This window comes from Eurytemora carolleeae, unplaced genomic scaffold (genome assembly GCF_000591075.1).
Source record: "Eurytemora carolleeae unplaced genomic scaffold, Eaff_2.0 scaffold99, whole genome shotgun sequence".
NCBI classification, from domain to species: domain Eukaryota; kingdom Metazoa; phylum Arthropoda; class Copepoda; order Calanoida; family Temoridae; genus Eurytemora; species Eurytemora carolleeae.
Genome location: NW_019396154.1, coordinates 136,948 through 148,403, shown reverse-complemented (window position 1 = coordinate 148,403; position 11,456 = coordinate 136,948). Strand labels below are relative to the sequence as shown.

Sequence of the window (11,456 nt, the reverse complement as noted above, 5' to 3'; positions counted from 1 at the left end):
CCCCCCCCCCCCCCCCCGGTATACTAACCTGTCCAAGGATACTATGACTAGAGTGAATGAAGATGCACAGACTGCTGTTGGTTGAATAAAGGAGAAGAGGAGACATGTTCCTTTACCGTACGGATAATATCCAAGGAACAGAATTGTTACCTAAGCACGAACATAGTTTAAAGGAACTGTAAGTGTAATTTTATGTGAACCTCCATAGAAAAAAAGGCAATATCTCATTATTGATTAGAAAAAGGTTTTAAGGGTACCGTTGTGAATCGGAAATCGCCATTTTTGCCTGGTTGATGGCTTAAGATTAAGCTAAAGGTCCCTTTAAATTGTGTGTGTGATCAAGATTTCATCTAAATGCACTTCTTTTTATACATTTAAAACCTATCCGGATATAAAAATGCATTCTACAGTGAAAGGAAAGACTTAAAGAAAGAAATAATTATGGATAACATATAGGCTTTATTAAAAGGAGTTCATTTATGTTTTCAAAAATGTAAAACCTTAAGATATATGTTCATGTTAACCACCCTGTAGTAAGATACATGTTTATATTAACCAACCTGTATTGGAATGCATGTTTATGTTAACCAACCTGTATTAAGATACATGTTTATATTATACCAACCTGTAAATTGGGAATGGGATACATGTTCATATTTACCAACCTGTATTGGGATACATGTTTATATTATACCAACCTGTATTGAGAATCTGATACATATTTATATTAACCAACATGTATTGGGATACAGGTTTATATTATACCAACCTGTATTGGGAATGGGATGCATGTTTATATCAACCAATTTGTATAGAGATACATGTTTGTATTAACCAACCTGTATTGGGATAAACGTTTAGATCAACAAACCTGTATTGGGATACATGTTTATATCAATCAACCTGTATTGGGAGGATACATGTTTACATTAACCGACCTGTATTAGGATACATGTTTGTATTAACCAACCTGTATTGGGATACATGTGAAGGAAATGAGAAAATCTGCAACTGAAAGATTCACCAGGAAATAGTTTGTTACACTCTTAATCGCTGAAATCAAAAAAAGTTGAAACATTTTAAAATATTTTATTGATATTCAAACATACACTTTTTTTACATAATTATTAAAATTAAAACTTTAACATTTTTCTTTATAATGTTATATGACAGCAGATGTAGATATTTTTTTGACATTTCTATATTCCTTGTTCTTCCTTTCTTCTTTTCTTCTTGTTCATACATCATACAATCATATTTCGGCTTATTTAAAAAAAAAGGATTTTTTTTTACATAGCCTCACAATTTGTCAGCTGCCAGTTTTATCACGTTCGGAACTTGGGGGCACAGGGGGGGGGGGTTGAGAATGAGCAACTCACTCCCCTCTCCTCTCTCCTTGCATTGCTTGCAATATGTGTTACTTGACTCAGCTACTTCACACTTTCTAGAGCATTTTACTTCAAGCAGAATAAATAGAGGGTGGGGGGGGGGCGTCTCCCAGCCCGTAATCTAATGTTTGTCTTCATTCGCTATTGGCAAAAAATTGATAGTGTAAAGCTTAACATCCGTCATTTCTGACTTTTAATGGAATTTTAACCCTACTAAGGCTGGGGGGTCTGAATCGATGTATTGCCTGGGGGGGGGGGGGTCTGACGCCCCCCTGAAAAGGCCTTAGAGAAGAGGTATAGGGTTGAAATGCATGTGCATACCCCAATTTGCCAATGCCAGCTCAATGAAAAAAATTAGACTAATAACTTTAATAGTTTGGGTGCAAGGGAGGGTTGAAAAAACACCAAAAAAAGGGTCAGAAAAATGAAAAAAATATTTTTTTTGTTTTAAACAAATATCAAAGTGTGATACATGCTTCTTTATCCAACTTTCAAGGGCTTTTCAAAAATATAATTTTTAGATGTATAGATTTTGTCACATAAAAAGTTATGGGCTATTTTAGATTTTTTTCCAAAGACGGGACTTTTTTCCGCACTGTACCAAAACCTATGCATTTTTTTTTTACAAAAAAATCCTTTAAATTGCTATTCATTAAAAGTCACAAAATTTTACAATGATAGTGTCAAAAATGAGAGTGCTAGGACAAAAACTGCAGGGGGGGGGGGCGCCAGATGCCCCCCCCTCCCCAAGCCTGTTTAGGGTTATGGAAACCCATAACTGCATTTCTTATGCTAAATGGGGAGTTGTGGCCCTAAAAGCATCATCTGGAGGAAATGTACACAGCAGTCCATTCCTCCCAGCTTGTCGATAAAAAACCCGGTATTGATGTGCATGGCTTGTATACCTATCAGAAGTTTTACTCCTTCTTTCAGTTGAACCAGGCTTAAGATGGAGTTCTTGCTTTATTTCCCTCCTATATTTTACCGCTACTTCCTTGTAGGATACGACATGGACAACTAAACGCATCTCTCCCCCAAACTGTAAAGCCGGAACTGATAAGAGAAGGGTCCGTACTCTTCTGAGGGCGGTAAGCAACTGGTCAAACATACACAATAATCTGTAGGTATTTTCCTGCTGGTTCATCCAAACTTCTCATATATTCCTACTGCAGTTCCATTGAAACCTATAATATTCTCTGCATACAAAAGCACACAATTACCATTCAAACCAACAATAATAATATATTTAGTATTTCTTCATTTTTTATCTGAACATATCATATTTTTCTTCCATCAAATATAATATATTTATAATATGTACAACATATATATAGTATATGCCTAATGTTTGATGAAAACATAACATATATACATCCATGCATTTAATATTTTCCTACCGTTCCATCCAAACATATCCTCTGCTTCATTTTGGTGAGCTTGAAAATTTATATTTTTATTAGATGTTGCTCCGCGATACAAAACAATTTAAATTTGATTTTTTTAAATAGCTGATACAATAAAAGCAATTAATCAAAAGTTTTACAACATAATTCTTGACATTTTGCTCTGAGCATGAAAAACTACTAGTTTAGTTGTGGAGTTTTATCCTCATTTCTAATTTTTACTAAAATTAATTAAAAGATCTGTCAATTCATCTGAAATTCTTCAGAGAGTATTTATGCAATAATCAGATGACTCAAGAAAAAAATGTTAGACTTGAAATTGAAAGAGTAAATTGAGAATCACATAAAATTTGAAAATTTGACAAAATACCCATTTGTCTCGTTCACAGGGACATATTTATATAAAAGGCAGTTCTGTCTTTTCCTCTTTTAATAAATTTGTACAAACTATGTGCTTTCAAATTGGGGAACAATCCCTTTAAAAAGTTTGTTTACCTGTCGACTGCGTAGAGATTACTATGTAAGTAAACATAAAGTTTCCAATAGACCCCAGTACAAATATTATGCCGTACATAACACCAGCACAGATCCTGGAACAGCGTAATTGTAGAGATTACTATTATAAATAAAGTTTCCAATAGACCCCAGTACAAATATTATGCCGTACATAACACCAGCACAGAACAGTGTAATTGTAGAGATTACTATTATAAATAAAGTTCTGAATAGACCCCAGTACAAATATTATGCCGTACATAACACCAGCACAGAACAGTGTAATTGTAGAGATTACTATTATAAATAAAGTTGTGAATAGACCCTAGTACAAATATTATGCCGTACATAACACCAGTACAGAAAAGTGTAATTGTAGAGATTACTATTATAAATAAAGTTCTGAATAGACCCTAGTACAAATATTATGCCGTACATAACACCAGTACAGATCATGTTAAACTAAAGGATGCCAACAGTGATTGGGCTATTTTCGTCTAATATGATTTTGCCCATAGAAAGGGGAGTGTGATACATGTCTCAAATTTAAAGGCCTGAACATTAAACAAAATTAGTCCTCTAAATTTTATGGTTAGGGTGTAAGGGAGAATTTTAAAAAGTTTAAAAGTACGACGGAAAAATGTTCAAAAATAAATGTTTTTACTTTTGACAAATATTGACATGTGACACATGCTTTAACATTAATTTTTCAAGGGCTTTTCAAATATATAAGTTATAGCACAGTAGCCTTAATAAAAAAATTGTTAATCATTTCTGATTTTTTTTAAAGAAAAAAAGCGAAGCTAATTACAAATTAACAAATTATTCTGAATATTCTTTCTCAATATTTACTGTTCTATCTTGTCAATGAAACATAAGCTTAATGATGAGAACTCAGAAAATCAGCATCCAGTAAGTACTTAAGTAATTTTATCTCCTGTCCTTTCAATCAAATATAAAATATAAAACTATTCCAAGCACTGATCCTAAACAAAAATAAAACAAAGACGAGTGAAAATCGATTTTTAAAAAATTGCTAAAATTTTTTTTTTAATGGATTTTAAAGTATCATAAGTACTTTAAAAACGGGACTATGGACCAGAAACCGATTAGCAAAAAAACTTAAACTTTCAAACCATCTACTGGATACCTAACTGAGACTTAAGAGACTTGAAAACGGGGCATATTTCTGTCAAAAAAGGTTTTATCCAGCTTTAATGGGATTGTAAGCGAAGCTTCAAACGACCATTTCATCAAAGAGGTGAATTCCAGATTTATAAGAATTTGACCTATCATCGAGGCCAGAGAACACTGTGTGTTTATCTTTAAATGGTGCTAAATTTACGAAAAACTGGAAAGTATAATTAATGCTCGCTTAATCGTACGAAACATTTTTTCATCGAAAATACCGAATGTTTTATATTTAACGCGGTTTTCAAAAATTAGAATGTATATATTTATTTTCTGCGACTTTTAAAAAGTGTTTATTACTTTTCTTACTAATCAAACATATAAATTGCATATGAATGTTCAACAATTTTAAGCATTTCTTTAGATAAGTTAGGATAAGCCCATTATTAGTCAAAGGTTTAAACGTCGCGTATCTTGTGAATAGGACATGCATGTACAAATGTATTGCGTCTACATTCCATTTTATTTTGTTTTCTTCTTCAAAACCATGTACGTTTACTTTAGAAATGCAGGGTGTCATAGAAATCTCATCCTTTCTGGGTAACCCTGCACTTCGATTCCAATTGTTTTATTTACATTGATAACAATTCTGATAGAATGTGTAAAAATGTATCTTGTGAGCGTGGTTTAGATCCTAAAATATTATATGCATTTCCAAAAATGTTGGTTTTCAGATATTTGTTTTCTCAGCACGTTTTGTAAACATTACATTTTCTAAGCCGAATAATATCTTGTTGAAAAAAAAACACGTGGCTTTACTAAAAGTTTGTCAGGGGTGGGGGGGTAAGGATCAAATATAAAAATGTACGTCAGAAAAGAAGACTAGACACTTTGCACATTGCTGATTTAGATTGATAATATTCTTCTTGGTAATATTAACAGAAGACACATTCCAACCAATTCTCAATAATCCTGAATAAAAATATTTTCTAAAGAATTTTTTCAACAATCTGGACTCTATTTGACATTCTATTAACAAAATTCTGTAGAAATCAATTTAATTTATGTTCAAAAGAAATCAATAAAAAACCGTACTGCTAGTTCTTTTGTGTGCACAAATGAACAAAAAGAACACCGCGACACTAACAAGATTATTTTTTTTAAGAAATTCGAAAATGGAATCATAATTATATTTCGTCAATGAAGTGTAATAATGTTGGCCTATTTTGAATTGCTGGAAATTTTCAAATTTCATATGTGAGTCCAAACATAAACTATTTCAAGTTACTAAAATTAAAATATATTCAGAAATAATCCAAAAATCATCCAGAAATCATCCAGATATCATCCAGTCGACATTGATTTTTACAACCCCCCAACTTGGTGAAAAGTTGAGTTTTCATCCAGATATGGCATAACTATTGCAAATGAAAACTCCACTTTTAAACTCAATTAAAACTCCACTTCTGGAAGGCAAAAGTCGAGTTTTACTGGATTTTAACTGGAGTTTTTGTTTGCTTGGCATATCCTACAGGGGAAGCAAGAATTGTACATAGATTAAAACAAAACTTCATCTTCAGCTTTGTGCACTGAAAGAAGGAGTTTAACCCCTTGTGGATACACAAGCTAAGCACAACAGTACTGGTTTTTACTCTACCAGATCTGAGGACTGGACTGCTATGGAAGATTCCTCTCAAGAGAGCTTTCAGGGCTCACAACTCCCCACTTTGCATAAGGGGTGCAGTTATGGGTTTTCCTTAATACACTTAACTGGGAAACAGTATAAAATGAAGGAACACAGGAAGCAATCTCCTATACCCTTCTTCCTACAAATCTTATAATCTCTCTCCTCTACCTTTCCCACAACTTGGATGCTAAAAGGACTATTTGGAAAGGTCTTAAAGTGCAGAAACGAGATGAACAAGAAAAAAAAGAAAATAAAGGACGCAAAAATTAGAATTGGTATTTTAAGCTTTACACTATCTTTTTTTTACCAATAGCAAATGAAGACAAAAACAGGATGGGAGACGACCCACCCCCTTTCTTCAAAAAAACTTCCTAAAGTTAAACGATCTCAAAAAAGTGTAAAGCCGACCCTAAATAACATGTGCAACCAATAAACACAGAGCTGACATTGAAATACTACAAATTGTCTGGTCAGCTTTCCAAGAAAAGAAAACCAGAGGGTTAACTCAAAATGAATACAGGGTTCAGAAAAAACAAAATCTTTTAAAAATAGTTCTTCTTGTAAAAGTGGCTAATTTACAAGAACATCCTTTTTTTTCAAAATTGGCTGATATATTATTGAAAGATGTATGAATGATAATAAAAAGAAAGCGAAGAAAAAATACTGAAATATCAAAATAATTTTATCTGATATCATATAAATATTAAAAATATTGTGAAATTTAATAAAAATAAATAAAATAAAATAAGTTAAAAATTTTAATTAATGTGTGTTTAATTTTGTAATAAAGAATATTAAATACAATTAGTCTAATTTTCCTGGCACATATCATATTTCACATGCATATTGCATATTTCAGATGCAGTAGTCGTCGTTTATATCAATACAACAAAGAAGACTTTCTATTTCAATTTTGATTTCTACCAAGCCATTAAACAGCTCTTACACATTTAAACAAAGACAAGTTGTCAATAAACAGCTTCTCTGTGTTTTCTTGTAATTTGTAAAATGATTTAGGGATCAAAGCATTGTTAATAAAAAATTGTCTTCATTGTGTTAATATAATCGCCAACCACTGTATACCCCTTAATTTTTTGTTAATACTCCCTTTAATGAAAGATTGATTTAATCTTTGAACTTTTTGGTTTCCATTCTTATGAAGACTTAAGAAAATTTAACCTTGTTTGTCTCTATTGGTTTACAAAACTATGGAATCAACGAGATGAGGTTTAGCGGCTCAGTAACATTATGCCTAGTTCCCAAATGCCTAGTTCGTGAATGCCTAGTTCACTATGCCTAGATTCATGAATGACTAGACAACATTATGCCTAGATTTCTGAATGCCTAGATAACAGTATGCCTAGATTTTTGAATGCCTAGTTCATAATGCCTAGATAACATAATGCCTCGAGAACACAATGGCTAGATTCATGAATGCCCTGGATAACATTATGCCTAGATAACATAAGAGTGCATTGAATGTCTAGACAATGTTTTCAGGAGCTGTTCATCAAGAGCCTACTTATCTAAAGCTGTTGGTCAGGACATGACAACCAACACTGGAAGAAAACAGAGGTCCCTAGATGCAAGAGAAAGATTAAAGTTTGTTGTTGATACTTTTGACAGCATGCCAAGAGCAGAATATATTTCTACTTTGGCCCATGATAGGCAAAAATTTGACCAATAAAATATGTAACAAATAATATGAACATATTTATTGCTTGACAATGTCTATAGGCATTCAATTCAGTCTAATGTTATCTAGGCATTGGGTGACTAGGCATTAAGAAATCTAGGCATAATGTTATCTAGGAATTCAGAAATATAGGCATAATGTTATATAGGCATTCATGAATCTAGGCATAGTATTACCTAGGCATAATGTTATCTAGGCATTACGAACTAGGCATTCATGAATCTAGGCATAGTGAACTAGGCATTCACGAACTAGGCATTCGGGAACTAGGCATAATGTTACTAAGCCGGTTTAACCAAAACCTTTTCAAGTTCAGGAATTTTGTTTGAGTTAGTGTCATCTTACAAAAGCTAAATAATGGAACAAGCTGATTTTTGCTAAATCATTTATTTTGCAGAGGTGAGCTCTCATATAGTTCAATCCTCAGATCTATCATAAAAAATCTAACTTAATCCTTCTACTACAAAAGATACGTGGATTAGTGCTGTCTATATAGTTCCAAATTGAATGAATTAAAAGTTAGTTGAACCACTTGTAAGCCGATTCAAATTTCTAAAAAGCCAAAAAGGCCTGAAAAAAAATTAAATATTTTGTTTTGACAATTTTAGATTTGAGGCTTGAACATTGTTGTGGACTGAAGAAAAAATTTTTACACCGACCCGCCTTTCGACTTTGCTAATACTTCTTTACATTATTTCTTTTATGAAAAGTATTTTAAACTATGAATTCAGTTTGATCAAATAATCTATTTTTGAAGTATCAAAGGTTTACACTATAAGGGTGCGAGGATATAGGGATTTGAAAATTTGAGTTCCCCTGCACAGCCTTTATTCCTTTCAAGCGTGGTAGGGTTAATTACTCTAAATACTTACTTAAACTTCTCGTTTAGTTCTATCAGTTGAGAGGTAGTATTATCTCCTTCCGTAAAACTAAACAAATAAATTTGATTAAAATTATTTTTAACGATATCCTGTTTCAGAAAACCACACAATTTATTTCTTCTTCAAACTTCCGAGGAAAGGAAGTCTTATTCTGAACTTTTTTATAAGTATTTCTGAATAGAAAGTTAGTTTAGCCTGCTTAGTGAGGAAGTATAATTGCGTAAATTTATTAACTATGAATGCTAGAGGAAGTAAATCACAAGTCATTATTCTGGTAAAAGTCTTTAAGTCCAGTTATTGCAAGAAGTTGCCGGAACTGCCTGTTAAATCTAAAATACTGATAAGAAAGTTCATGAATATAGTTATTTTAGTTTGTTACTCGTTTCTTTTAAAATGTCAGTTCATTTATTTAGCTATGAATAAAATTAACAAACTAAAAACTGATTGTTATAGTTACGGAAATTCGGTATTTTTTATGCAAGACTGCATTTTTGATCAAAGTTGATCATACCTGGTCGAAGAGATATTTAACAATACCCAAAATCGTTAATTATGATCATACCTATTATTAAACTGCTCAGATAAATTACTTGTCTCCATCTGCATGATAAAATATCTAACATTTTTACGGAAAGATTTTAATTTAAAAAATTGATATGTTTACCTCAAAATAGGACAAAAGATCTACGTTTGCAACATTTTTTAAATCGGGGTGGGTGTATATTTAGCACAACTCTAACTGCACAATAACAAATAGAAATTACGTTTTTATAGGATCAACTGAGTCCTTAAAGTTTAAAAAAAGAAACGTTTTATACCTTGATGAGCGTAAAATTAGTAGTTATTTTAACCGGAGCGCAAGAGAAATGAATCTTTTCTAAATACAGAGCTACCCACAAAGAATGAGACTTTAATTACGACTTGTAACTCAGCAAGTACGACGATCCCAAGTTTAAATTAGGTTTTCTTCCTGTGAATAGATTGTTTAATTATTTAGCAAAAAAATAGTTTTTAATTGCAGGGAATCATGAACAGGCAGTATAAACTCCGTACAGTCCTCTCTGAAGTCTTATCCGTTCTGGGTAACCCTGGAGTTTAAATACTTCTTAATATTCATTAAATTTGGTAACTGGATTACAAGTTAATAGAGATTAAAACATTAGAGTTTGGTAACTGGATTACAAGTTAATAGAGATTAAAACATTAGAGTTTGGTAACTGGATTACAAGTTAATAGAGATTAAAACATTAGAGTTTGGTAACTGGATTACAAGTTAATAGAGATTAAAACATTAGAGTTTGCAGCGAATGTTCATATAATATATCAACTGGCAACTATCAAGATATCATGAAAGAATAAAAAGATATAAAAAATACAAAATTAATCTTGAAAAATAAAAAGGATAATTAAGAAGACAAAAGATGTTAACTACGGGAAGAAAATAAGAAGAATGCACTTTTGCAATAAATTCATTAAAATAAATCTTCAATCTCCCTCATACTCTTTTTATAAAACTCAAATAATAATATCCTTTGTTAACGTTTATCTTTAAAAGTATTGAAAAGGGGATAACATTTAATTTGAAAACTTATTTTTAATGGCTGAAAATCTAATTTTGCAATACTTTTTTGTGATCTAAAAAACGCGATTTTACCCGTGATATTTTTTTAAAATGTCCAAAAATGGTCAGCAATCATCCAAGATCAAAAGATTTGGTATTTATTTGGTCTGACCTTCATCTTCTAAAAAATACAAAAAAAAACCCAGCAATCTTGCTGCAGGACAAGAGGTGACCTGTTAAATCAGCGTGCACTACCCCCACACCTTTCCGGGCTTTCTTAGATCGAGATGTTTAATACTTTTTATTATAAGAAAAGGAACATTTTTTCTTTTCATTTCTTGATTCGTACCTTATATCTATGCAACCGTACTTCGTATGCCTTTGATTTTTAACATTTGTTGCATAACACGCGCTGGGTCGACTCTACCTACACTGGGTAATCTACTTGAACAGAACGACTGTACGTGTTGTACCGACGCGGATCATGAAACTCTTAGACTGGGGTGATAGGTATTAGAAAATTAGGGCTTGAGGCAAGTAATCAAATTTATGATTTTTAGAATACGTTTCCAATTAGGAAAATTTTTCATATAATTGAGCAAAATAAGTCCTTTTTGTGAACTTTCTAGATATTTTCTATATTGTTATTATATTTTTCTTGTAAAATCGATTGGCAATAATATACATGCTTGGGTGTTTCGTTGTTGTTGAAATAATCATTTTTATGTTGAAAAAAATCATTTATTTTCATGAGATTGTACAGCTTAGTACAATAGTACATAGTGTTTTTGTCGTCGTCTTCTTTTTTCTTTGAATTAATAAATGCCGAACAAATTCTTAAAAATTGTGCCTTGAAATTATGATTATGTACCAGTGGAAAAAAATGTAAATTACAAAATCGTTAGAAAGTCAACGGAAGAACAGAGATGAAATTTACCTCAGTTTTCTGATTCTCACTATATAGTTGTGAGTATAGTACAATTTCTATCACACCAAAAGAATGGTTTCTGACAGTTGTTGTTAAACCAATTTTTAAGTTAATAGATTTTGTCCAAACCCCAAGAAAAACCAGAATAAGAAAATAAACATATTTGTTCATTAATTGTTTTCACCCGTCAAATAAAACAGCATCTAATAATATGACTTGTTTTACCCTGACATTTTAAACATGAAACTATTTTATGTTTGAAAATCAAACTTCTTTTCAAAATGTT

At 31.8% G+C, this 11,456-nt stretch overlaps 1 protein-coding gene across 1 annotated transcript in view; it reads right to left on the bottom strand.

Annotated features, from left to right (window-relative positions):
• Positions 1-9,388, bottom strand: part of LOC111696640 (RYamide receptor) — a 17,151-nt gene extending 7,763 nt beyond the window's left edge. The window contains exons 1-6 of the mRNA XM_023466315.1: positions 9,244-9,388; positions 8,673-8,729; positions 3,287-3,381; positions 2,786-2,824; positions 971-1,053; positions 29-150 (exon numbers count right to left, since the gene is read on the bottom strand). Of these exons, the coding sequence (XP_023322083.1) occupies positions 29-150; positions 971-1,053; positions 2,786-2,824; positions 3,287-3,381; positions 8,673-8,729; positions 9,244-9,287 (440 nt within the window). The 5' untranslated portion in view covers positions 9,288-9,388. The remainder of the gene's footprint in view (positions 1-28; positions 151-970; positions 1,054-2,785; positions 2,825-3,286; positions 3,382-8,672; positions 8,730-9,243) is intronic.
• Positions 9,389-11,456: the final 2,068 nt, after the last annotated feature.